The sequence below is a fragment of the Drosophila biarmipes genome, chromosome X, assembly GCF_025231255.1.
Source record: "Drosophila biarmipes strain raj3 chromosome X, RU_DBia_V1.1, whole genome shotgun sequence".
Taxonomy (NCBI): Eukaryota; Metazoa; Arthropoda; class Insecta; order Diptera; family Drosophilidae; genus Drosophila; species Drosophila biarmipes.
In genome coordinates this window covers 22,503,587-22,512,927 of record NC_066611.1, presented here as the reverse complement: position 1 = coordinate 22,512,927, position 9,341 = coordinate 22,503,587, and the positions used below count along the sequence as shown (strand labels likewise).

Here is a 9,341-nt window from a genome sequence, read left to right as displayed (position 1 = left end):
TTTATTTGACGAGAAATCGTTAGTAATATAAAAAGCAAACAAATATGCTTAATTTAAGCAAAACTCGACTGTTTTTATTGTACACGTGGCAATAACAAGCATAAGCTTGATGTCTACATTAGAACTTGGGCCCGGTAGTGCTTCTGCAGCTTGTTGGCCTTGCAGCCCAGCTTCATCTGCCACTTGGACTGGACGCGTTTCATCAGATGGATGTCCCGAGCCTTGCGAGCGGCAGACAGCTGCTGGGTGTGCGTCCATCCCAGAGCGCGGTACTCGCTAAGCACGCGATGCAACCTGCGGTCTGACTTCTGGATAACCACGGCGCGTTCCGGCCGCAGGTGCTGCCGGTAGTAGCGGAGCAGGGAGCGATGGCCTATGACTGCGCCGGAGGGCAGCACCAACTGGTACTCATCGCCGTCGAGCAGCTCCGGCACCACCTCGTCGTCAATGTCCATGCCTTCTTTCTGAGTGGGTCAAGAGGAAAAAGTGAACGGGTGAGTAAACTTAAGTAGGAGCACATAGCTTCGGCAGATCACTCACGTTGTCCGGGTAACTGCTGCTGTAGTCGTAGTACTCCGCGTACTCGGCCAGAGCCACTCCCTCGTGCAGCATCTGGCAGTGGCCCTTGTCGACCATGTGCTTGCGCACCGCGTCCAGGGAGTAGAAGGTTTTGCCGCGATCGTTGCAGAACAGGCAGATGAAGTAGTTGGCCACCTTCTCGCCCAGGTAGTAGAGCAGGCCCTCGAGGTCGGTGCAGTACTCGGTGTCCGGGATGAAGAACGAGTGGGCCACTGACATGTGCTTCAGGTTCTCGACCATATCCTCGCTGGCGTGTGTGCAGAACAGGCAGTCGGATTCTGTCAGCGGATTCTCGGGTATCTTGTCCCACTCATCAGAGTCAACCTGCAAGGGGAAATTCCATTTAACCGTTAACCAATAATAACAGAAGTGCATATATCTAAATCTGCCGTAGAAAATCTTAGTAGCAGTAAGAACATTCTCTAAAATGTAATACGAATAGGACGCTTAAATCCCTTGTGGACCAGAGATCCTCAGGATAGCCTGGAATAGGATGCAGTGCCCCTACCTCCTCCTCCTCGATGTCCTCAAATTCATCGTCGTCAACGTCCTCCATCTCCTCGTCCTCATTAGCATCCGCCTTGGCCACTCGCTCTGCGAAGGCCAAGCGACCCTTGCCAGCGGCGGCCGCAACCAGGGCGGGATGGGGGCGTGGCTCAACGACGCTGCGCGTGCAGACGGAGGCCGTGGTGCTGGCGCTGCCGCCACTGGCAGCCATCTGATCCCGCTCGTAACGGACCAGCAGCTCCTTGTGCTTTCGGCTGTTCAGGTGATTGTCGTGGGCCTTCTGGCTAGCGAACTGCCGCCTGCAGGCGTGGCAGTAAACACTCAGGTTCTGCTCCTCGAGGGCCGCGTCCGTGGCGCTGCGGGCGCTCAGCACACGCTGCTGGAACTCCTCGGCGGTCACCGGGGGCAGCTGCGCCACCCTGCGCTTCAGGTTGTAGCGGTGCCAGTCGGTCTTGTAGTGATCCCGCTGCACGTCCGCGCTGGCGAAGCGGGCATCGCAGTTCAGGCAGGTGAAGTGCGACATTTCTGGCTGGGATTGCTGTCGTGTGGCTTTTGGATTTCGATTCAACTGGAATGGCGTATTTCACAAGTAGTCTCCGATCTGCTGATAATGAAGCTGCTAATGATCATTAGCAAACAAACCACGTTCTTGGCAGTGTGACCAGCCTCGCTAGCGAAGTGCAAAAATACTAATCAAAATGTGAACTTTTCGGCTTCTTTGTCCCGTCTGAAAACGGTCTCACACTGCTGTTGTTTTCCCGGTTTTCCGGCGTTTCATATCCCAGGATCGGAGGATCCGAGTCTAGGACAGCGAAGCATGCAGTGAGTAGAATTGCGCGTCGCAGGATGCCTTGCCTACAGTGCTCCCTCCTGCAGACGATCACGTGCCAGCAGCACCAGCAGTGGCCGCCTGCCGGCTCCCCCGCCAATGGGACTGCCCCAGCCGCAGGCACAGCCCCTGGAGGCGCCTAAGATCATCGTGATCCATCCGGGATCACAGCATCTGAGGATCGGCAGGGCGGCCGACTTGAATCCGCTGACCCTGCTCCATGCGGTGGCCTACCGGCGGCGTCAGGGGGTCACAACTGGAGACCATCCGCATCATGATCCCCTTCTGCCGCCGCTGGACAACGTCAATACAGCCATGATGGTGGATTTCGAGGAGCAGCGCCTGGCGGTGTCGCGCATCCTGCAGCACTGCGTCGTCGATGAAAAGAATCGCCTCCGGGTAGCCACACCACCGCAGCAGCTGGCCCACTTCAACCGGAGCAGCCAGGCCGAGAAGGTGCCGCCGCCAAGTGGCCAGCCTGCAGAGGATCCCTGGCTGGACCGCCAGGCGCCCGTCCTCTTCGACGACAAGATCCTGCGACTCAGCGCCCTCGATGCCCGGGACTACGACATTAATTTTCCCATGCAAAGGGGCGAGCTGAATGTGCATAAGGCGAAGGGCGGCTCGCTGCAGGTGAGGCTTTGCAGAGAAACCCAACCAACTTCCAACCTGGTGACTTACTAACAAACGCCCTGTTCGCAGGCCAGTCTGCAGCATTTGGAGCGCATCTGGTCGTACGCCCTGGAGGCCCGCCTAAAGATCCCGCTGCGTGAACTGGGCACCCACTGCGCCGTTTTGGTGGTCAACGATGTCTATGTGCGGCGGCATTTGCGCGAGTTCATGACCCTGCTGCTGCAGCGCTTGGGCTTCCGGCGCTGCTTCCTCGTCCAGGACAGCGTGGCCTCCACCTATGGCGCCGGCATTGGCTACGGCTGTGTGGTGGACATTGGGGCGCAGAAGACCTCCATCGCCTGCATCGAGGACGGCATTTCCCAGCTGGATGCGAGGGTGAGACTGCCTTACGGCGGCGGCGACCTGGACCAGGTGCTCCTTTTGCTGCTGCGCAAGTGCGGCTTTCCCTACCGCGAGTGCAACGTCCAGGACAGCTATGTGGATGCCCATCTACTGGATGAGCTCAAGGAGAAGTTCTGTCATCTGAATGCCAGCGTTTGTGGCGCTCAGGAGAAGCACTTCAATCTGCGCAAGCAGAACGGTCAGTGGCTGCGCTACACCATACAGGTCGGGGATGAGGCCATCATGGCACCCCTGGCCCTCTTCCACACGGAGCTCCTAAACATCACGGGCCGCACGAGAGCGGTTTGCACTCAACTGGCGGCGCAGGAGCAGTACGACTGCGAGGACTGCTTCGATGCGGAGTATCTCAAGGAGACGGGCCGGAAGAATGGTGTAAAGGGTGGCGATAACATGCTCTTAGGCCCCGGATCCCAGCCACGCCCTCATCTGCCCGTGACCGCTGACGACGAGGAGCTGATAGTGGTGGATCAGGACGAAGCCAACAGCAACTGCCCGCCACCGCAGGCAGGGCATCCAAACACGAATGGCAGCTACCACAACGCCCAGGGACAAGTGTTGCCGCTGGACCAGGCCGTAATCCGAGCCATCAACCGGCTGTCCAGCTACGAGACGAAGCGCAAGATGTTCGGCTCCATTCTGCTCGTGGGCAGCAGTGCCAAGCTACCGGGCCTGGCCGCCTGGCTGGAGCACCGTATTAGCCAGCAGATTCAGCCCTCCGACACCGAGGTGAACGTCTTCACCAAGGGCATGGACGCGGGCATGGTGGCGTGGAAGGGAGCGGCCATTATGTCCGTGCTGGAGAGTGCCCGCGAACTGTGGATATCGCAACACGACTGGCAGCGTTACGGACTACGGATACTCCGCGAGCGATCGCCCTTCCTCTGGTGAGATGCCACCAACCCACGCCCATTGCATTTCGAATATGTTTAGGGAACTTGTAATTGTTAATAGTAGAGTGCAGTCGAAGTGAATATAGGAGTAGCGTAGGATCAGCAGGAGGCCAAAGTGCCCACCAAGGCGTTAATTGTCCTCAAGAAAACCTTAGATTCATGTCATAAAAAATAGTATTTGTTTGTTTTAAGGCACTTCAACCAAATACGCAATATAAATTCGGGCCCCTGAGCCTGTTTTTGTTCAGCTCGCTTGTGTATTTGGAACTATATTATTTTGTATCAGAGATTAGGTAAACAAATTCAGAGTCCAGCGATAAGTGCAGTATATACGCAAATTTAACGATTGCCAAAAAAATAATAAACAAAACAAAGAAGAATAAAGCTAAAGTCATTGCTTTGTCCGTGAAACTCGACCTTTATCCGGCGATAAGTGAAACGCGACTTTCTTATCAAAAATAAATCAACGAAAATGCATTTGCCATATAAAAAACAGAACACAGAAAACATAAGATCAGGCCAGATACTTGGGTGCACTGGAGCCCATGTAGTGGTACAGGTCTCCCAAGGTGGACCTCACCAGCTTCGCCTTGATTGCCTCCCGCTGGAGCCGCTTGTAGGCCTCGAACCGGTGGCATCCGCCGAAGCTGAAGTAGTAGTCGCCACCCTCGCTACCTGAGATCCAGAGCAGATCGATGGGGGGCACCTCGTCCTCGCTGCTCTCGCCCTGGGGAAGGAGGGGAAAACGTCAGTGGTGACTAACCAGTGAAGCAAGTAACCGGTACATGGTATTCGTTAGACAAAGTAACCTATTTTTAGTAGTTTGACCCATTTGGGTGCGATAAGTGTATGTAACTTTTATGTTAATAAGATAAGAATTTACATTTTTATGCCAAATTAATACCAAAGGTTCACCAATTTCAGTTGAAATTAGTTGTACATTGTTGAGAGTTGAGTTTACATACTTTTCATTGCCTATACCATCACCTATGATCCTTTGCTTTATAATTTCAAAAGTTAAGATCCGTATAGAAATATGGTACACCTTTCACCATGTCTGGGTACTTTCCTCGTACCCTCCCCTATCTTATTCGAGGTACTGGCACCCACCTTAATGGTTTCCATCAGGGATTGCACCTTCTTCTCGTCCAGAACTGAGGGTATGGGCCTCTGGATCACGCTCATCGGAACCATGTGGATCTCTCCAATGCCCGCGGAGTGGATGGTGGTGTCCATGCTGCTGTGTGCCTGTCGATGGGTTACAAATCTTGGCCAGTTGTGAAATTTCACCAGTGAAATATGACGAGGTGTAAAACATCGTTATCACTGTGCGTGTGGGTGGCAACTCTGCCCCGCCGGCCCAGCCACCCACACACACACAGATACCCCTTGCGGCTGCCACAAAACCAGAGAAAAGCTTACTGTTTTTGGACGAAGCTGCTCCGATTTCTGTGCAGGATTGGTCTGAATCCGGTGGCGCGTCTGCTCGCCAGTCGAATGCACTGGCTAATGAACTCCATGGCGGCCAAATGAACGATTTTTGCGGCGTCGAAACTTGTTTTCGTACGTACACTCTGCCCAAGTGTGGGTTCGTTTACCGCTATATGTTTTGCTGCAGCAACTTGTTGTTTTTTATGCATAATCATACCCCCCACCACCCACAAGCACACACACACACACACACACACAAAGACGGCCAGTATTGCCAGTGCGATAAAAGCGAATGAAGACGAAATTCAAAATACATTATATACTATGTTAATGAGGGGGCTGCGGTGCCTTGGGGGGCTGGGCCCCTTGATGACAGTGGCAAAAGTTCTGAACTCTCGGCTGGTGGGCAATCGTCGTTCTGATTAGCGTCAGTACAGAAATTGAAATGTTTAATCTACGTTGACAACTCTTGCTGCTTGTTTTTGCCCCATTCCCCATCGCCGTATCAAAAAGCAAGATAAATATAAATTCTATGTGCAAATGGGGGGCAAAAGTACGGGTGATAACGGCCAATACTGGTTGGGATGCCTTTCCACCTTCCGAAAACAAGTTTTGCGTATGTCTGAAGAGGAACTCGTTCGAAACTCAGCACTTTTTAAATCTAACAGTGGCCCAGCTGGCCAGTTGTCAACCCTGCATTTTACGCGTTGTGCAACACTGCTTGATTCGAATTTAAAAATGTACAAAGAAAAACGCGCGCTTTGGGATTTCTCTGTTTGGAAATTAGGAGTGAGGGAAGTCATTTAAAAATAGTGTATTGTAGCAAGGCAGTGTTGCACTTATAAAGTTTTCATAATCTTCATAATTATGGTTTTTAGGTAAATAGGTTCTCAAAAATCTAAATATTTTCGGTGTCTTAATTTTAAACTCGCCAATTTTCGACCAATTTAAAAAGTGGGCCAATGGCACACTGTTTAATTCGCAAACCATTTTCGCCAACAGTAGTGGATGGAACACGGGAAATTATTCATGTACTTACGTCAGTAATCGGCATCTTCAGTTCTTCCAGCGGCTTGTCAGCCCCACAATCTTCAATTAACCACTACGAGTTGTTCGACAACGGGCGACAAGCAACCGATTCCGGGTAATTTTTACAGACTCCCCGGCGGAGTTGCTTACAAAAAGGTAACCTATGACGGATGCCCCTTAACAGTCCCATTTGGCCCTCTGGCACAGCCACAAAGGCGTCGAAAATTTGGTATTCCAAATACAATAGTGACTCTGTTTTTACAAATCGATTGGATGCGAGCATGAAATTCAACTTGGTGCAGACACTGGTCTTCACTTTGTGCCTCATAAGCGTGCAAATATACGGAATTCAAGGTGCTTAACCGTAGTTGAAAAACCACACTTCCGGAACCTGGATAAATAACGAGTTAACATACCCATTTATGTAGAAAAAGATTTCAAAATTATTTGCAACGGATTTTTGTATAACTACAATCTTGATCTACTCCAAAACTGTTTAAACAATAAATTACAATACAAAGATAAATACATCATCAGAATGGATACATTTAAGATTTTTTGACATTCCTCAGGAGAATATCCTTTTGGAACTTTGTTTTTAGAATGTAAAAACTTACTAAATAAATCAACAAACGTATTCTTATCAATTTGGCAATAACAACGGTAGATGCCAGCGGGAAGCGGATTGTGAGCAAGTATGAGCGCATAATGCAGATGTATCCCCAGCTGTCCTCAGGCGCAGGCGAGTCCTCGCAGTGGCGGGCGGCCGAGAAGGACAATATGCGACATCCATGCAGACGCGACTGTGCGGATAACCAGCCGATGACCTGCTACTACTACATGGTGGTGCACTACGACGATACGATGGCGGAGACCTGCAAGCGGTACCTCCAGGTGAGATCGGGGTGGAGAGAAGCCTGAAAAGCACTGAAAGTGAAAGTCTGTTTTCAAATCTCTTATAAAGGTGCCCAAAAGTATGCCGTGGAAGAAGAATGTTTGACTTTTTAATTAAAAATATATTATGGCATACTTTTGGACACCTTTCTAAAGGTTTTCGAAGTCCTAGCGACATTTCAGTATCCTGACTTTCAACATTTCTTATTTTTCGCCATATTGCAGTCCAAGTTCCGCTTCAAGCTGAATGGCAAGGAGTACGTGGACGGCATCACCCTGGCGGACCAGCTGGCGGCGAACGACGACTGCAAGTACGCCGACGGACTGGAGAGCGAGGTGATGGTGGTCAATGGCCAACTGCCCGGGATGAGCATCGAGGTGTGTCACGGCGACACCGTGGTGGCGGACGTGATCAACAGCATGCACGAGACGACGACCATCCACTGGCACGGGATGCACCAGCGGCTGACGCCGTTCATGGACGGGGTGCCCCACGTGACCCAGTACCCGATCGAGGCGGGCCAGGCCTTTCGTTACCGCTTCGAGGTGGATCACGGCGGCACCAACTGGTGGCACAGCCACACGGAGCACCAGAGGGCCTTTGGCTTGGCGGGACCGCTGGTGGTGCGAATGCCACCCAAGCTGAATCCACATGCCCATCTGTACGACTTCGACATGTCGGAGCACGTGATCATGATCCAGGACTGGGTGCACAACTTTGTGGAGAGCGTGGCCGAGAACATCCTGATCAACGGCCGGGGCAGGAACCTGAAGAAGGGCGTCAAGGCCGCCAAGCCGACGCTCTACGCCCACTTTCCGGTGGTCAGGGGCGGGCGCTACCGCTTCCGGGTGATTTTCAATGGTGAGTCAAAGGGAGAACCCTCTTGTTTAAAGAACAACAACTCAAAAAAATTATAAAGGTGTCGAAAAATTTGCCGAGAAAACCTCAGAGTTTTGGGCCTAAAATATATTTTTTCGTACTTTTAGACACCTTTATAAATATGAGATTTTACAGATTAAGTATCTGATTTTCAATAGTATCTATAACATTCCACAGGCGTCTCCAACTGCCCCATCAGCCTGAGCATCGACAACCACGACCTGGTAGTGATCGCCAGCGATGGCAACGACATCGAGCCCGTCGAGGTGCAGCGGATCATGTTCCACGGCGCGGAGCGCTTTGACTTCGTGCTGCACGCCAACCAGGAGGTGGCCAACTACTGGATCCGGGTGAAGGGCTACAGCTTCTGCGCCAAGAACCAGCTGCACCAGGAGGCGGTGCTGCACTACCGGGACGCAGATCCCCGCAAGCTGGACCCGCACACTCTGAGCTACGCCTACGATGCGCCCGGGAAGACCCTGAACGAGCTGGGCGACGAGGCGGGGGGCAGCAGCATATCCCTGGCCACCCTCAATGCCCAGCGACCGGAACCGGAAGTGCCGCCGGCGGTGACCTTCTACACCAGCATGAACGCCTTCGAGGTGCGCCAGGGCGAGGGCTTTCGCTTCCAAATGGACGACATCAGCTTCAACATGCCCAAGATGTCGCTGCTGCAGACCCGCAATCTGGGCGTGGGCCAGTTCTTCTGCAATCGCTCCCAGCAGGCGGACCTGGGCTTCAATTGCCGCCAGCGCCACTGCCAGTGCTCCAACGTCATCCAGGTGCCGGCCAACCAGCAGGTGGAGTTCGTCGTCTCCAGCCTCTCGAAGACGCCGCATCCGATCCACCTGCATGGCTACACATTCCGGGTGGTCGGCATGGGGGTGCTGGGGGAGCAGAAGATCGGCCAGATCGAGCAGATCGACAAGAAGACCCCGCTGCCGCGACGCGGAAAGGGTGCTCCGCTGAAGGACTCGGTGCAAGTGCCCGCCTTCGGCTACACGATATTCCGGTTCTACTCCAACAGCCCCGGCTACTGGATGTTCCACTGCCACATCTCCCCGCACTCGGAGAATGGCATGGCCGCCGTGGTGCGGGTGGGCGAGGATGTCGAGATGAAGATGTGCCCGGTGAGCAACTGCGGGCTGTGCAGTTCAGTGGCCTAGACTCGGTCCTCGTGGAAGCCCAGAGTTGGACCCAAGGCAGTGTCCGGAAAAATACCTCTTTGTGGGCAATAAAAGCGTTACCTTTAAGCTGGCATTTCAAA

At 52.8% G+C, this 9,341-nt stretch overlaps 4 protein-coding genes across 7 annotated transcripts; 2 read left to right on the top strand and 2 right to left on the bottom strand.

Moving 5' to 3' along the window:
- Positions 1-48: 48 nt before the first annotated feature.
- Positions 49-1,722, bottom strand: LOC108023350 (cytoplasmic 60S subunit biogenesis factor ZNF622). Its single transcript, XM_017092694.3, has 3 exons — positions 1,088-1,722; positions 541-903; positions 49-464 (listed from the first exon to the last, which is right to left on the bottom strand). Exons 1-3 carry the CDS (start codon positions 1,607-1,609, stop codon positions 114-116), a joined length of 1,236 nt encoding a protein of 411 aa, XP_016948183.1. The 5' UTR covers positions 1,610-1,722; the 3' UTR covers positions 49-113.
- A 75-nt stretch (positions 1,723-1,797) lies between these two features.
- Positions 1,798-4,224, top strand: LOC108023349 (actin-related protein 8). The gene is made up of 3 exons (XM_017092693.3): positions 1,798-1,908; positions 1,963-2,548; positions 2,618-4,224. The coding sequence occupies exons 1-3, from the start codon at positions 1,904-1,906 to the stop codon at positions 3,836-3,838; spliced, it is 1,812 nt and encodes a 603-aa protein (XP_016948182.1). The 5' UTR covers positions 1,798-1,903; the 3' UTR covers positions 3,839-4,224.
- A 61-nt stretch (positions 4,225-4,285) lies between these two features.
- LOC108023352 (putative sulfiredoxin) lies at positions 4,286-5,510 on the bottom strand. 2 transcript variants are annotated; one of them, XM_017092697.3, is made up of 3 exons: positions 5,263-5,510; positions 4,951-5,107; positions 4,286-4,567 (listed from the first exon to the last, which is right to left on the bottom strand). In XM_017092697.3, exons 1-3 carry the CDS (start codon positions 5,484-5,486, stop codon positions 4,355-4,357), a joined length of 594 nt encoding a protein of 197 aa, XP_016948186.1. In that variant the 5' UTR covers positions 5,487-5,510; the 3' UTR covers positions 4,286-4,354. The 2 variants fall into 2 exon arrangements, with proteins under 2 accessions (XP_016948186.1, XP_016948188.1); XM_017092699.3 differs by having other exon boundaries at positions 4,951-5,088; positions 5,263-5,422.
- A 128-nt stretch (positions 5,511-5,638) lies between these two features.
- LOC108023348 (uncharacterized) lies at positions 5,639-9,332 on the top strand. 3 transcript variants are annotated; one of them, XM_050888978.1, is made up of 4 exons: positions 5,639-6,456; positions 6,968-7,194; positions 7,420-8,056; positions 8,252-9,332. In XM_050888978.1, the coding sequence occupies exons 2-4, from the start codon at positions 7,009-7,011 to the stop codon at positions 9,238-9,240; spliced, it is 1,812 nt and encodes a 603-aa protein (XP_050744935.1). In that variant the 5' UTR covers positions 5,639-6,456; positions 6,968-7,008; the 3' UTR covers positions 9,241-9,332. The 3 variants fall into 3 exon arrangements, with proteins under 3 accessions (XP_050744935.1, XP_016948181.1, XP_050744939.1); XM_017092692.3 differs by having other exon boundaries at positions 5,639-6,654; XM_050888982.1 differs by having other exon boundaries at positions 5,639-6,654; positions 8,233-8,509.
- Positions 9,333-9,341: the final 9 nt, after the last annotated feature.

What these genes read in the sequence shown, in the direction of transcription:
- LOC108023350 (XM_017092694.3), bottom strand. Translation starts at nt 1,609, where the DNA reads ATGTCGCACTTCACCTGCCTGAACTGCGATGCCCGCTTCGCCAGCGCG. An exon ending in AGGACATCGAGGAGGAGGAG is followed by an intron (nt 904 to 1,087) that starts GTAGGGGCACTG and finishes TTCCCCTTGCAG; the next exon opens with GTTGACTCTGATGAGTGGGA. An exon ending in GCAGCAGTTACCCGGACAAC is followed by an intron (nt 465 to 540) that starts GTGAGTGATCTG and finishes TGACCCACTCAG; the next exon opens with AAAGAAGGCATGGACATTGA.
- LOC108023352 (XM_017092697.3), bottom strand. Translation starts at nt 5,486, where the DNA reads ATGATTATGCATAAAAAACAACAAGTTGCTGCAGCAAAACATATAGCG. An exon ending in AGCAGCTTCGTCCAAAAACA is followed by an intron (nt 5,108 to 5,262) that starts GTAAGCTTTTCT and finishes CAACTGGCCAAG; the next exon opens with ATTTGTAACCCATCGACAGG. An exon ending in CCCTGATGGAAACCATTAAG is followed by an intron (nt 4,568 to 4,950) that starts GTGGGTGCCAGT and finishes CTCCTTCCCCAG; the next exon opens with GGCGAGAGCAGCGAGGACGA.
- LOC108023349 (XM_017092693.3), top strand. An exon ending in CGAAGGGCGGCTCGCTGCAG is followed by an intron (nt 2,549 to 2,617) that starts GTGAGGCTTTGC and finishes CCCTGTTCGCAG; the next exon opens with GCCAGTCTGCAGCATTTGGA.
- LOC108023348 (XM_017092692.3), top strand. Translation starts at nt 6,471, where the DNA reads ATGCCCCTTAACAGTCCCATTTGGCCCTCTGGCACAGCCACAAAGGCG. An exon ending in CCTGCAAGCGGTACCTCCAG is followed by an intron (nt 7,195 to 7,419) that starts GTGAGATCGGGG and finishes GCCATATTGCAG; the next exon opens with TCCAAGTTCCGCTTCAAGCT. An exon ending in CTTCCGGGTGATTTTCAATG is followed by an intron (nt 8,057 to 8,251) that starts GTGAGTCAAAGG and finishes AACATTCCACAG; the next exon opens with GCGTCTCCAACTGCCCCATC.